Source organism: Harmonia axyridis, chromosome 1, assembly GCF_914767665.1.
Source record: "Harmonia axyridis chromosome 1, icHarAxyr1.1, whole genome shotgun sequence".
Classification (NCBI taxonomy): Eukaryota; Metazoa; Arthropoda; class Insecta; order Coleoptera; family Coccinellidae; genus Harmonia; species Harmonia axyridis.
In genome coordinates, this window is record NC_059501.1 from 22,278,502 (window position 1) to 22,292,976 (window position 14,475).

At 29.6% G+C, this 14,475-nt stretch overlaps 3 protein-coding genes across 3 annotated transcripts; 2 read left to right on the forward strand and 1 right to left on the reverse strand.

Moving 5' to 3' along the window:
* Positions 1-625: 625 nt before the first annotated feature.
* LOC123671646 (glycosaminoglycan xylosylkinase homolog) lies at positions 626-2,542 on the reverse strand. Its single transcript, XM_045605608.1, has 4 exons — positions 1,966-2,542; positions 1,489-1,913; positions 1,143-1,343; positions 626-909 (listed from the first exon to the last, which is right to left on the reverse strand). Exons 1-4 carry the CDS (start codon positions 2,401-2,403, stop codon positions 720-722), a joined length of 1,254 nt encoding a protein of 417 aa, XP_045461564.1. The 5' UTR covers positions 2,404-2,542; the 3' UTR covers positions 626-719.
* Positions 2,543-2,697: 155 nt separating this feature from the next.
* On the forward strand, positions 2,698-8,713 carry LOC123671647 (ubiquitin-conjugating enzyme E2 R2). The gene is made up of 5 exons (XM_045605609.1): positions 2,698-2,847; positions 2,904-3,236; positions 3,458-3,544; positions 6,410-6,642; positions 7,224-8,713. The coding sequence occupies exons 2-5, from the start codon at positions 3,057-3,059 to the stop codon at positions 7,453-7,455; spliced, it is 732 nt and encodes a 243-aa protein (XP_045461565.1). The 5' UTR covers positions 2,698-2,847; positions 2,904-3,056; the 3' UTR covers positions 7,456-8,713.
* A 1,420-nt stretch (positions 8,714-10,133) lies between these two features.
* LOC123671648 (ras-like GTP-binding protein Rho1) lies at positions 10,134-12,140 on the forward strand. The gene is made up of 2 exons (XM_045605610.1): positions 10,134-10,319; positions 10,434-12,140. Exons 1-2 carry the CDS (start codon positions 10,280-10,282, stop codon positions 11,015-11,017), a joined length of 624 nt encoding a protein of 207 aa, XP_045461566.1. The 5' UTR covers positions 10,134-10,279; the 3' UTR covers positions 11,018-12,140.
* Positions 12,141-14,475: the final 2,335 nt, after the last annotated feature.

Below are 14,475 nucleotides of genomic sequence, written 5' to 3' on the forward strand. Positions count from 1 at the left end.
GCTTAATGTAGTTCACCGCAAGAAGTACCTAAAAACATTTATTGATGAGCTGTTCCCATCTCATTTAATTGTAGGAAAACATGCTTCTGCTGTTTAGAATTCGGTTGATTTTGAATGCTGACCTCAAGTTATAAAATATATAAGATGATGACAAATTTTTCGAACTTTGTCCTATTTTAAGACTTCATAAGAAAAGAATGTTATATGTGACAACTTTGAGTGATACCGCATAATGAAGCTGAATTAATGTACTTTTGAAAATATGAACAATGATTTCGAATTCAAAATACAAAGTGATATTTTCAACCTGAACACTTCAAATGAGAAATAAGGGTTCCGGTCCTGGAATATTGAAAAAATTAATGTCTATGACTCGACCTCGGCATGTGTCAATTACATCTCAAGTTCAATCAATTCCGCCGATAAGTTTGGTTCTGATGATGGTTTCATTAATTCCATGAATATGCAAACTCACCCTGTAGCTTTATTAGGAACGGCAGAAATTGATTTTTTGCAGTAATTTTTTGCGTACTCACCTCCACCTCTGGTAATAGTTTGTACAGGTACTCCCGGGACACTCTGTATACTGATATAAATTAAAGGGGTTCTGTCAATAGAGTATTAATTCATTGGAAAATGTATTGAAATATACATTTTAAAATATTGTTTTTTAGGTAAAATTTCGTAATATACAAAAATTATAATATTTAGCAATATAACTAAATAAAGAGCATTTTCTTTTTATTTACACAATATTCTATCGTTCCAAAAATCAATAAAAGCCTTTTGTCAATTGCTTGCAAATGTTCTTCTGATAAAAAATCTGTAACATCAGGCATAACTCTCAGGTACTTGCTTATTTTATCATTATTGAGAGTTAATAATCTTCTCCAAGTTTTTTTCCTCAATCTAAAACAAAAATTGAAATATATAAGAAAATAACGTTTTGAAAAATAACTTGTTTCACAAAGCTATTAGTGTGGTGATCTGTTGGAAGTGATCGATATTATATCATAATACGTTCTAATATACATATATTTTTGTAGTCTCCCAATGGAAATTTTTCAATTGTGGAGAAGGAACTATTTGCAATATAAAATAATGTTCAACTGAAATTATTAATATATAAATTATAAACTTACACACAACATTGATACAATGGTGCTAATATATCAATATGATGTTCGTAAGGATTCCCCAAACCTTTTCCATTATCAATGAGTAGTATTTTTCCATCCATAATTTCATAATGATGGCGATCACCATTCTGTATAAAGAAATCGAAAATTGCTGTATCTACCATGTCTAACAAATGTTTTTTCGAAACGCTTTTCTGGACAATCCTAATAAATGAAAAAAGTCACATTGATTATTTCAAATAGTGTTCATGTTAAAATTTGATATATACCATATCCAATATTTAGATTTCTATAGGGATATGCTTATTGTTTATGTTAAATTCATTATATTAAAAAAGCAATCACTTACTTGCAATATGATTCATTCTGTTCCCATTCAGCAAGTTTTCCAATTTTGTAAGTTCTCATCCAAGGTGACTTTGAAAGTTTCAGTTTATTCTTAATATTAAATATCACAGCTCCTGTCAGAGTATCATACTGATCTGTACATATGGCATCTTTTTTAAAACAATAAAAGCATTTTCCATAAACACACGTCTTATTTTCAATGGTATATGTAGTCTCTAAAAATCTTTTAGAAGCAACAGGTAAAATATTTTTTCTCACTGATATTTTTCTTTCAACACAATATGGAACAAAAGGTAAATTTAAAATAACAGATAAGTAAAATGCTATAATCTCGGAGGTGTGTCTATCTTTTCCACCATAAACAGGACCTTTCAAAATTCTTTCTTTTTCATACCATTTTGGTTTAAAAATAACTTCTTGATTTCCCTAAAGTAAATTGCTTGGTAAACCAGATTATTTTCATTAGAAAATACCTTACCTGCAATGTTAATAGAAACTTTAGTTGACTACCTCTCCCATCCAAATCTGCTTTTATTATTGGAGCAAATTTTAGAGCTCTAAATATATTTCCAATTTCTTCATGTTTGTGACTCACAATATATTGGTTCGATATCCAAGAATTTGATAGATTCCACAGATAAGTGAAATTTCTCAACACATTATACTTCCTGATATTTTGAATGAAAATTTCAGTATTTTTATCAGTACTAGGCTTAGGTTTAAGATAATATGCATCATGAAGATTTTTAGAATGGAATATGATGAGTTCTTCTATACTGTTATTCACTTCAGGAACTATTTTCAATGATAAATTTTTTGTTTCAGTCAATTTTAGGTAAAATAAATAGTTTGCTACAGCAAGAATCGAAAGAAAAATAGTGAGCAAAAGTACTATAAATTTTTTTGAGTTCTTCATTTATTTTTGAGAAACGGTACATAATTAGGGAATATATGTTGCTCAATTAAATTATTATAACTTTTTTAGCATAATGAATTTCTAACTTGTAAATAAAAATTGAATTATAATTTTATTTATATAACCTAAAAGGACGAATCATAGACATTTATAAAGATTAATTAATTCATCATCAATTCATGTAAAAATTTGTTAAGATTTTTAAAAATTATGAAATATACAGCAACAGAAATTATAAAATAATTTTTATTAGAATTAGTATTTAAAGATCAAATTTGCATTCCGTGAACGTAATAAATCCTTTGTCATCATAGGATTAGGATATCTAGGCATGCGCAAAGAGATGTTTTTGCTTCCAGCTGTTTCCCTTCTCCCTCGTCAAAAGTCAAGGAAAAATCGAATCGAAGTGAAAACGAAAATAGTGCTCAAGTGGTAGTGCAATAGGTAATGACGTTTCATGTTTTATCATCATTATTGTTTGTAAAACATAATTTATAAAGAAACTTCAGCTAAAGTCGTCAATTAATCTCTACATCGAATCAAAGATCATTGTACTTTCTGTATTGAGGAAATCAAAATCTAGTGAAGAATTAATGGCGTCGTAGACAGAACCCTGACAAAAACATTTCGAAATACTGTTATATTTTTACACAATGGCGAACACGAAACCAACTAGTAGTGCTTTAAGAGCCTTAGCTGTGGAATATAAAAGTTTGCTAGAAGAGCCAGTTGAAGGTTTTCGTGTCAAATTGGTTAATGATGACAACCTCTTTGAATGGGAAGTGGCTATATTTGGACCCCCTGATACTCTGTACATGGGGGGTTGTTTCAAGGTAAGGCTTTCTATTTTCTTTGTTCGATTGCGGAAGCAATGCCAGAAATATTATTGGCTTGTCTCTTTTGTATTTCAATTGAAAAGAAGAATGGAAAATTAATTAACACTTCTGTTAGTCTTCTAATCTATTTTTGTCCTTTATGTGAATAAATATTTTAGATAATTCACTACCTTGAAACCAAGGTACCAATTTGAATAATTATGTTTTATTCATTTTAGGCAAGGATGAAATTTCCCCCTGATTATCCCTATTCACCACCTTCCATCAGATTTTTAACTAAAGTTTGGCATCCTAATGTGTATGAGGTGAGTCATTCAAATAATTTTTTCAAGCTTTGAAACACTAGAAACTTAATTGAAATTTTGCTGGGATGCTGATATTGTTTGTGTTCAAGTGTACCTACTAAAAGAAAAAAATTCTAGGTGAAGATTTATATATTTATATATATTATTATTATATATTTATATATTGAAACAGAAGTAAACATTGAAAATTGTAGAAATGAATAAAATCTATAATCTTATTTTTTGATCAATTAGTCAGGCAACATTTCGGGACTGCTACAATTTAATATAATTTAGTACTAATTTGACATTGATTTGAAAACCAGTAAACAGAAAGGCTCTTTCTAACTGAGACGAAACAATGAAATTATGTCTAATGGTGATTGAAAGTGAAAATAATTTTATTGAATTTCTACTGTATTTTATATTAGGAATTGCTGCCAGAAGATTTGATGGTAACAACAATTTATCTGAGAGTTGAACCTGGGTTAACAAATTTAATAAAAAAAAGATCTTATTAGAAAGAACATTTTTGATAGTGCCCTTCTTGACACGAATTTTTATGCAAAAAGTTAACATATCTTTTTGAACAACACAGTACTCCCTTGTTAAGTCTTTCACAGACTTTTCCATAACTTGAATTTTGTTTTCAATTTATAAAAGTTGATTAATGCATTTATGAAATATTTGGATTATTTGTTGTTGTTGTTGTTGGTTTTTCTTGAAAAAAGCCTTGGAGGGAAAGGGTATAAAGAGTTATAAATGAAAAAAAAAAATTGTTTATTTGTTTCCAATGTCCTTTGAATTTACCGACACATTTTGATATTGATTTTCAGATGTATTTAAACTTGAAGATTTGCCTGCATCAATTTTCCTTCTTTTGAAGAAGTTTCCCAAAAAAGTTTGCTTTGTCATAATAAGATTTTGATTAGTTTTAAAATCATGCAACACGCATTAAGAGTTAAACACGAAATATAATCGAAAAATTTCACATCATCCGCCTCAAACTAATCAACAGAATATACTGAACCTACTGATGTATCTTTGTGAGTGAAAATGTTAACGTAGTAAGTAACAAAGTGCCAACAAAGAAATCCTTTGCGACAAAGGGATAATTAGATATAATATGATATTATTCACTTTAAAAAATCAGGGAAATTGCCATCAGAGGTGCTGCCGATTCAATTCGAGTAGTTCTGAGCTTTTACTTAAGGATCACATTAATTTTTACGCGATTGGTAATAATCAATTAGGCACTTATAACCCATATGTGAATAATGATTATGCCAACGACAGTCGGATCAGATCGAGCCCTTTTATTGAGCGTTTTGCAAAAGGCGCTGTGCAAAATATCTCTGTATTAAAAAAAAATTTTACAATTAACGAATTTTAAAGAATATCCAGTAGCGGGATTCGACCTTGGGTTATTTGTTCGGAAATGCGAAAAAAAATTCATACCTATGAGCGATAGGTGATCAGCATCGTCGCAGTAAATATTTTCGTGATTGAGTGTTGTTGATTTTGCTATCGATGAATTTTTCGAAATTTTGATTCTTTGATTTTGTGCCTTCAAATTCATGGGTCGTGTTCTCGAACTTATAAGAATCAATGCGTTATAACAACCGATATTTGCTTCAAATTTCGTGTAAATTGCTCTCACAGTTTCAGAGAAAAACTCTGGACGGACGTATTTTTTCGCATTTTCTTATTGATTTCTCCTATAATTGAAATTACTAGTAATTGTTTAAGGGAAAACATATTTAGACCTCCCAGAAATGTTTACAGTTCACCTTTTGGAATGTATTGTATTTGGAATTTAAAAAAAAAAGTGCTATTTGCATGAAGTTTGGTACAAAAGTCGGTTGTTATACAGCATTGATCCTCCAACTCGAGGAAAAAAAAGTCATCTCTCCGAAACTAAGATGCATATTATCCTTTTCCGAAAACAAACCAATCATGAATTGAAATGATTTCTACAATGATGTCAAATACAATGTCATGATATCGCAAAGTCCGTCCCTTATAGTTTTGGTGTTGAGTATTTTTGAAATTTTTATACGGTTTTCGAAACGCATAACTCCGGGTTCGATTCCCGCCGCCAGATATTCATTCAAATTTTTTTAGTTGATATTTAAATTTTTTTTTAGAAGTCGACCTATTCTGCTTAAAAAGATGAAATGATAAACCATAAACCACTAATTCCATTAGATTTACAATCTATGATTACATTCTATATCATCTATTTGAACTATTATATCAGTTTGAATTTTCATGAGTATCAGGAAAACATAATCAACTTATGTAATTTTATTTTCATTCATAGTATGTAGTTTCAATTTGAATCCATATCTGATCTGACTAATTTTCGATATTGTACTCGAATTTATAAATTATTTATCAGATTTGATGAATACTTATTTATTCCATAATAGATTAATCCATATGGATATAATTATTTGAAAGCCATAATACATAATACAGTATTAAAAAATATATTCCAAACCATTTTTTTTTAATGATTTATTTTTCGCTTTTTTGATTACTTCGATATTTTTTGAGATCTGAGGAAATAATGAACCATGCTATAAAATTTAGATCCTTTGTTCATTAGTCTAAAAAAACCTTCAGAGTCAATTGAAATACTTTTCTCTAATAGATTCCAAAGGTTTATTCTTGGAAATAATTAACTAAAACTACTTGTTAATTCACTGTATTTTTTCTTCTTGTTGATTATCATTTGAAATATCTTTCTATCCTTACTTCAATAGATATAAAAAAATGAACTATTTCACAAGATCTGAAGTGGTGATCCAAAAATTTTTCTTCATGATAGATAGATGATCCTACATCACCAATTTATCGTGAATAAAAAAATGAATTTTTCAGAATGGTGACTTATGCATCAGTATATTGCATCCACCAATTGATGATCCTCAATCTGGCGAATTGCCTTGTGAACGTTGGAATCCTACACAAAATGTGAGAACAATCTTGCTCAGTGTAATTTCTCTGCTCAACGAGCCGAATACCTTCAGTCCTGCCAATGTGGATGCTTCAGTCATGTATAGGAGATGGAGAGAATCAAAAGGAAAAGATCAAGAGTATGAAAATATCATCAGGTAACTTTCAAATCATATATTTTGAAATTCACACCATATGTCATCATTTTACAGTTTTTGTTAGGGACAAATCGCACTTATAAGGATTATATTAAGTAGTTCATAGCTTCAAAACTCTTAGAAGTAAGACCGGTATAGAAAATTACGTTAGAGGGATTGGTTATTCAATGCATAAGGAAAAGATTATAATTATGAATAATCCAAATTCCCAGATTCTTCTTTCTCAATCCGTGAGAATTCCCTTGTACAGAGCTGCAGAGTTTGTTTGAGGTTATGTTTGAACTTAATTATTAAATATTTGTGGTATCAACTTCACATTTTCAGTATTGAGACAAGAAACAAAAAATGAACTGAAATGAAAAAAAAAAAACATTAATTGTAATTGTTATAGTTACTGGCCATCCTAATTTTAGTTATGAAGCCATGCACATTTCAAACACGAACCTTCAAGCTCAGAAATTGACAGAAAAAAGGCCTAGTGTATTAAATAAAATAGTGAGATTAAAATTATGTGTGTATTTTTTTTCAAATTCCATACTCTGCTTAAAATAGTGTAAAAGTTTATTGCATTTTTTTTATAGAAAACAAGCAATGGCAGCAAGGGCAGAAGCTGAAAGAGATGGCATACAAGTGCCTCTTACTCTTGAAGATTATTGTATCAAAACCCAGGTAAAACCGAATCCTTCATCATCAGATTCCCAAGCTGAGATGGCAGATTTCTATGATGACGATTACGATGAGGACTATGACGATCCCTCTTATGGATCAGATTATGCTGAAGACGACAACGACAGTGGTAATGGTGAATCATGATCACCATCTCGGTGATCGAATAAACGAGAGTGTTTCAGTGAAAGTTGAATAGAATTGTTTTAGAAGATACATTTACATTGCATATTATACAGGGTGTGGCTGCTGGAATGGATATAAAAGGTATTTTAGTACCTATTTGAACTGTTGTCCTCATTTTATTGAAAAGTCATAATGGAATTGTAAATATTTAATCAATTGATGTTTTCACTTATATATTGTGATATCTGAGAGCACTCTTTTCTCAAAATTAATTCTGCAATTTCATGTAGAAATTTATATTGAAATTTGTTTTGTTTACTTTAATATCCTATTTTAATATATTATTATCTAGTATCGTAATTGGTTGAAGTATTATTTAAATTTGTTAATTTCAAAATATCGAATTTTTCAATAGATATTTTTATAATTGTTTATGGGGCTCCATATATATTTATACACATATATATATATTTATTTTTTAATATTGAATATTGATTTTCAGTTACATCCTGTATAAGGTGCTTGTTTTATTTTCAATTCATTCATTTGATGTAAGCTGTGATGGAATATTCAGAATTAGAAGTCCAGAGTGGAATTTAGTGAAACTACACTAATTGATTATTTTTCAACAATGGCAACTATTTCTTTTTTGTTAAGTTCATAATATTCAGCATCTAGAAATAACGAAACTGAAACGAATATATATATAATTCAGTTTTATTCTTTCCTTTTGTTGAATTGTGAGAAGTTGTCGTTTTTCTGGGTATTCTGTAGATTGAAAATAGGGATAGCCGGGACCCTGACATAATTGTTCACATGACACTGTACATTTTTAGCGTAAGTCATATCTCAAGTGGGCAAGTTTTGAATATTCAGGATTAATTGATGGACATCAAATTATTTGATTCATTTTAATTAGTGTTATGAAACGTAAATTTAAATATTGGTCTCTGTGGTCCATTTCACAGTGCAGTGAAATTAGAAGAAATTTGCTTTTGGAAAAACAGAAAGGAATCTTTGGTGTTCGTTATGATTATTTCCTTCATATGGACTGATATTCAAGATGCAGTTCAAATATATTCAATTGGACTGGTATCCTGGTTTGAAGATATCTTTTCTGCCATTTTTCTGTAGTGAATATTTGTTATATTTAACGATTGAAAGTCAATGAAAATTATATGTAATATGAGTGATTATATTTCCAAAGGTCATCTGTAAAAAGAACCATATGTTTTTCAAATAAAGTAGAGAAAAAAATATGTGTTTAGTACTAAAGAAATGATTTATTTTCATCTGTGATTTGCCTGATGGACACTTGGAAAAATAAATTTCAATTATACTTCCTCGGCATAGACTACAAAGATTATGTGTTGTCAAATTAGAAGCAAAAATTTCTTCACTTCTACATGGTTTTTTAATTATTGTTTCACATCAAATATTTTTCAATGTATGAAGCTGCTGGTGAGTTTAATGAATTTGGTAATTATAATTCTAGTCTTGATTTCTATTATATTAAAAATCAATTCTCATGTCATATTAATTCAGTTACATATGAAAATTGAATGAAAACAATTATCATTTGTTACAAAAGGGCCAATAATAAAAATTGGTGTGGTAAAATGTTACCTTATTCTTTTTTCTGGCTGAAAATAATCTGTAAACAGTGGAAACACTTATATCATATACGAGTCCAAATTTGCATCATAGTCATAATAAGAATATGACATACTTAGGTCCACAATATTCCTGTTTCCTCTTAGGAAAACCGTATCATACCTGGAAGTACAAGAGTACGAACACCCATATCAAATTTAATCAATATTATAATAGTAGAACCCGAGGAGTTTAATCAATATTAGAATAGTAGAACCAAAGGGAATTTCATAATTGTGTATGAGCAAAGTGGTACAACTGAAAAAGCTGAAATTCTAATGGGATCATCTAAAATCCAAGTTATATCAAATATAATTTAAATCAGATAGGGATTTTAGATGTAAGAGCTGTAGCAGATACAAAAAGAAATCAAAGTTGTTCAGAAATGCAATTGACAATTTGGGACTCCGCGACAAAAAATTTTTTTCATCCCAAAATTGCTCACAAAGCTTCTTTCTACCTTCGTTAGACTGAGAAGCAATATTAATTCAGTAAAATTTAATATTGCCTTTGATATGCATATACTATATTACTTGATATTTTGATGAAACATATTCAACATCACAAGAGGTCCAGTGTTAACTAATAGCAAATATATCATAGTTTTCGTCTTTTGAATAATCAATATTGAAATTTTAATTTCACCAAAGACGTAAGAGTAATAAATAAATTATATTGAGGTAAATGCACAGATTACAAGTTATCTGTAATCTGTGGGTAAATGTATCGACGATCTTATAATATTTGACACTGATCAATACATAGACCTATACATGACTGAGTAAAAACGGAAAATTCACCTTGATCAAATATTAAAATTCAAATCCTTCAAAAGATTAAACAAGAAACTCTATGACTCATTACAGCAGGATTATTGTTCTATGATTTTGAAAATATGTTCAGGATAATGATTTCGTGTTATATAACAAAATACCTTTTTAATATTTGATATTAGACAGGAGCTTGAAATTATCTCAAATTTCCTGGTTGAATCGTTAAAAACAATATTCAACAATTAGGTCAAGTCTATGCGCATCTTTCAGAAACGTCAAATTTGTGATATTCTGTGGTAATCGTTTTAGCGATATGAAAATTCGCATTATTTATTTTTACCTGCTTAATTAATTAAACGTTGGATGAAAATTGTGTAGAGAATTCATATCTCTACACCTTTTGTGTATTCATCATCTTGATGTTTAACTGTTGTATACAATCAGAGGACTCCGCGAAAGGTGAGGTCAGACCTATTTGCATCATTTCCATCCCCGCCGTTCTGGATTATCATGATTCAACATCCGCCATCTTTGCTTAGTTAATAGGCGTTGACTCGTATGTTTTGTTTGTAGGTCCAATGGCTGCAATTAGAAAAAAATTGGTAATTGTTGGTGACGGTGCGTGCGGAAAAACATGTTTGCTTATAGTATTTAGCAAAGATCAATTTCCCGAAGTATATGTGCCCACCGTCTTCGAAAATTATGTGGCAGACATAGAGGTTGATGGAAAGCAAGTTGAGTTAGCATTATGGGATACAGCCGGTCAAGAAGACTACGATCGTCTTAGACCATTATCTTATCCTGATACTGATGTAATTCTTATGTGCTTCTCGGTGGACTCTCCGGATTCTCTTGAAAACATACCAGAGAAATGGACACCCGAAGTGAAGCACTTCTGCCCAAACGTGCCAATCATCCTTGTAGGTAATAAGAAAGATTTACGCAATGATCCCAATACTATAAAAGAATTAGCTAAAATGAGACAAGAACCAGTAAAGCCTCAAGATGGTCGTTCGATGGCAGAAAAAATTAATGCCTTTGCTTATTTAGAATGTTCAGCTAAAAGCAAAGAGGGAGTTAGAGAGGTTTTTGAGACAGCTACTCGGGCTGCTTTGCAGGTCAAAAAGAAGAGAAAGAATCGTTGTGTCTTGCTTTGAGCCGTAATGTATTCTTATTTTATATAATATCCGTTGTGTGTTGATGATTTCAAGGGGGCTTCTGCATCATGTATGAAACTAACAAAATAAACCCCTCTTCTTTTTGTTTAGTTCTCTTCTAAAATTCCTGCTCCCTTTTGTACCTATGTATATCTAAAGTTGTTAGAGTGTGGAAGAAAACTTATTTCAAATTATGGTAGAAGATTGAAGTAATCTGATTTGGCAAATTTTCACATATAAGACCTGTTGATATTTTTCAATATAATTGTAAACATACCAGTTGATTGTTGCAAACATGTCAGTTTTTGGGGAGATTTTTCTTCCATACTGTGTCTGATATTTTTTATAATCAAATTAAATGTTAACTAGTTAGAATCTGTCAGTGTCAATTGCACAAAGTATATATGGCATGCACATTTTTCTGGATTAAACAATTTTAAAATTGAAAACTTGTGATTTCAGTTGAGAATGATACGTTTCCTATAACCTGATAATTATTTTGAAGTAAATAATTCAAAATTTTTTATTTCTTCTATATCGAAGAAGCATTTTTTTTAATCAAATTTTTTTTTTTTTTTCTGATATATTGATCAAAAGTATAAATTTTGTGTTGATGTTTGAAAGTTTTCTTCAAATTATAACAAATGGAACACTTAATAACGTCATGAATATTGTATAAACTGAAAATATCATTTTCCACTTTTTGTACTAAAATCAAATTTGCGTTTTTCATTTAGGTAGATTATTTTGTGAGGACTTGCTCGTATAGCTTTACAAACATTGATTTCAAATGCAGTCACTCAGTTGGGCAATCGAAGGAGAGAATTAAGATGCCCTCTATTTATGTATTTAAGAATAAGAAGCCATTTTTGGATTATACTGAACAAGTCTTCATAATTTAGTAGGTATCAAATTATCCGTATTTTTTAAGATGAATATTAAAAATTATGCATTATTTTATATATTATATGTAATAATGATCAATTATTATTGAATTTACAATTGTCATATTTTTGAATTTGACCATTCGTTTTTTCAGACACAAGTCTAGTGTCTGAACTGTTATTGTAGCTTTAAGTTAGTGTGTATCTTAAAGGTAAATAAATTGTTTTCCTTTATTAAATTAATTTTTTCATTGTTTTCCTTTTATTAATTTTTCTTCATATAAGATGAATCATATATTTATAATAGTAGGAGGACAAAAATTGCCAAGTTTAATTATCTCATGTAATTGAACTTTCAACTATGTGGCCAATAAAACAAGCTCTTGATATTCATTCTGATATGGCAGTGAGATTTATTGTTTGTCCTTTTTTCGTGACATTTTATGTTAGTGAAGTTTTGTCAAGTGATGCGAATTCAAGCATTCTATGTTATGCATTTTTTCCAATTTATAATCAGAACTTTCTGTTTATATGGACTAAGAATGCGAACATTGATATTTAATTAATAAAAATGTGTATTAATCATATCACAATAATAACCAAATTATAAAACATAGTGCTAACAAAAAAAAAAGGAATGTATAAATGAAATTCTGGAAAGAAAAAGTATTAATACTGTCATCAATATTTATGGGATACTGTTAAAGTTTGTGGCATATGCTAAAAGCTGATATCTAAGTATTGTATAAACCTTTATACAATGATCTAAGACAGTAATTTTAGAATTTCTGTTTCTTTTAGGACTATAGGTATTGAAGGCAGCTATAATAACTACAACAATAACTATATTATTAGAAATTTATAATTTCCCAAGAAAGTGAAATAAAAAATATATTAAAATTTTCTGTCAACTGGTGAATGAATATATATTCTTGAAATAGTTTTATCAAATTTCTTTTTAATTGTTCAATTCGTTAAATAGTTAATCCTAAATTGACACGTACTTATTATGTAAAAAATAACGATATTTCATATTTAGTACGCCCATCGGATCTCTTAGAATTATTATGAGTCATCTCTTTAATTCTATTCAAACCGGAACATACCTATTCCAACATATCTTTGTTGTTATCATGTAGAGAAGAATGAGCGTTTTCTATTTTCAGTTGCGTATCTCTTTTTATTTATATCTTATCTTCATATATATATTTTTAAATCGAAAAGTACGTCTAATTTAATCAAATGAATAAAATCAGAACAAAACAGCTGATTCGAATTTTACTTCAAATATAACCAAAACAAAAGCATTCTCCACAAAGGTCGAAATTTCAGCTCAGGTTAACTGTTTTTTTTTATTGATCGTAGGAATAAAGTGAACAGAAGAATCGGCAACAAAAGAAAACGTAATCGATGAGAAAAATCCTTCAAAACTCAATATTGAAATTATCTCTTATGTATCTGTACCTAAGTACCTATGCGTGTATGTTTCCGATTTTACCAAAAGTATAGAAATTAGATTTTTTTGATGATTGTAAATTAAAATGATAGATGAATGAGTTCTTGGTTTCCACTTAAATTCAAAATTTCCTTTTATGAAATGCATTTTACACAATTCCGAACAACGTTGGTTATATATCTTGGTTTGCTTGACCTTGTAATTAATGTAAAAACAAACAGCCTTGAGTTCTACAATTCTTTTCTGATATTGATATAACTGTCTATGCGTTTCTGGCCGTAGATGTACCATTCATACATTGCATTAACATTTTTAATGTACGGCGCGCTTTGCACTTGCGCAAACGTGGGATTCACATAACCTCAACTCTTACGTTTTAGGGACGATATTATAAAGGATAACCGACGGTTCAACCCTCGGTTCAACCGTTGCGTCAACTAACAAATTCCTTTCTAGAAATACGGAATTTGGTAGTAGACGCACGGTTCAACCGTCGGTTATCCTCTTATCATAGTATAAGGAATTCCTTATACTATGCTCTTATAATACCTGCCCTTAATAGTCCTACTTTGAAAACATTTGGTATTGGATTCGGGGCGAATGGTTCTATAGAAACGAAGAAAGAGAGGTAGCAATGTGTCAGAATATTTTGTATCGGGTGCTAAATTTTTTGTCTAGTGAGCTATAAAAAAATGAATGGCACATTTCCGTGCTCGATTTTTAAGAGAATTTGGAAAAAACCGCAACCTCATAAATGCAATTATTTTCAAGCTAGAAGCAAGAAAATTGGATAATGGAGTGATATGAAAATTACTCATAACTTATTCCTTTATTACTGATTCTATATCAACATGAAACCAAAATATTCTACAGGCACTTTTTCAAGTAGAATCCATTGGTGTAATAATTTGTTTTTTATTACAATTAGTTTCGAAGTTATAATACAAACTTGATGAAGAAGAAGAATACAAACTTGTGTTTTTTAAATGTAAACCATAAAAATTTCTATAACAAATAAAATCTCTCTTTTTTCCTATTCAAAAATATCTGACATCATAAATAAATTTCTTATTGAACTATAAAAATCATCAAAAATTTCAGTTTCACACGACAAATCA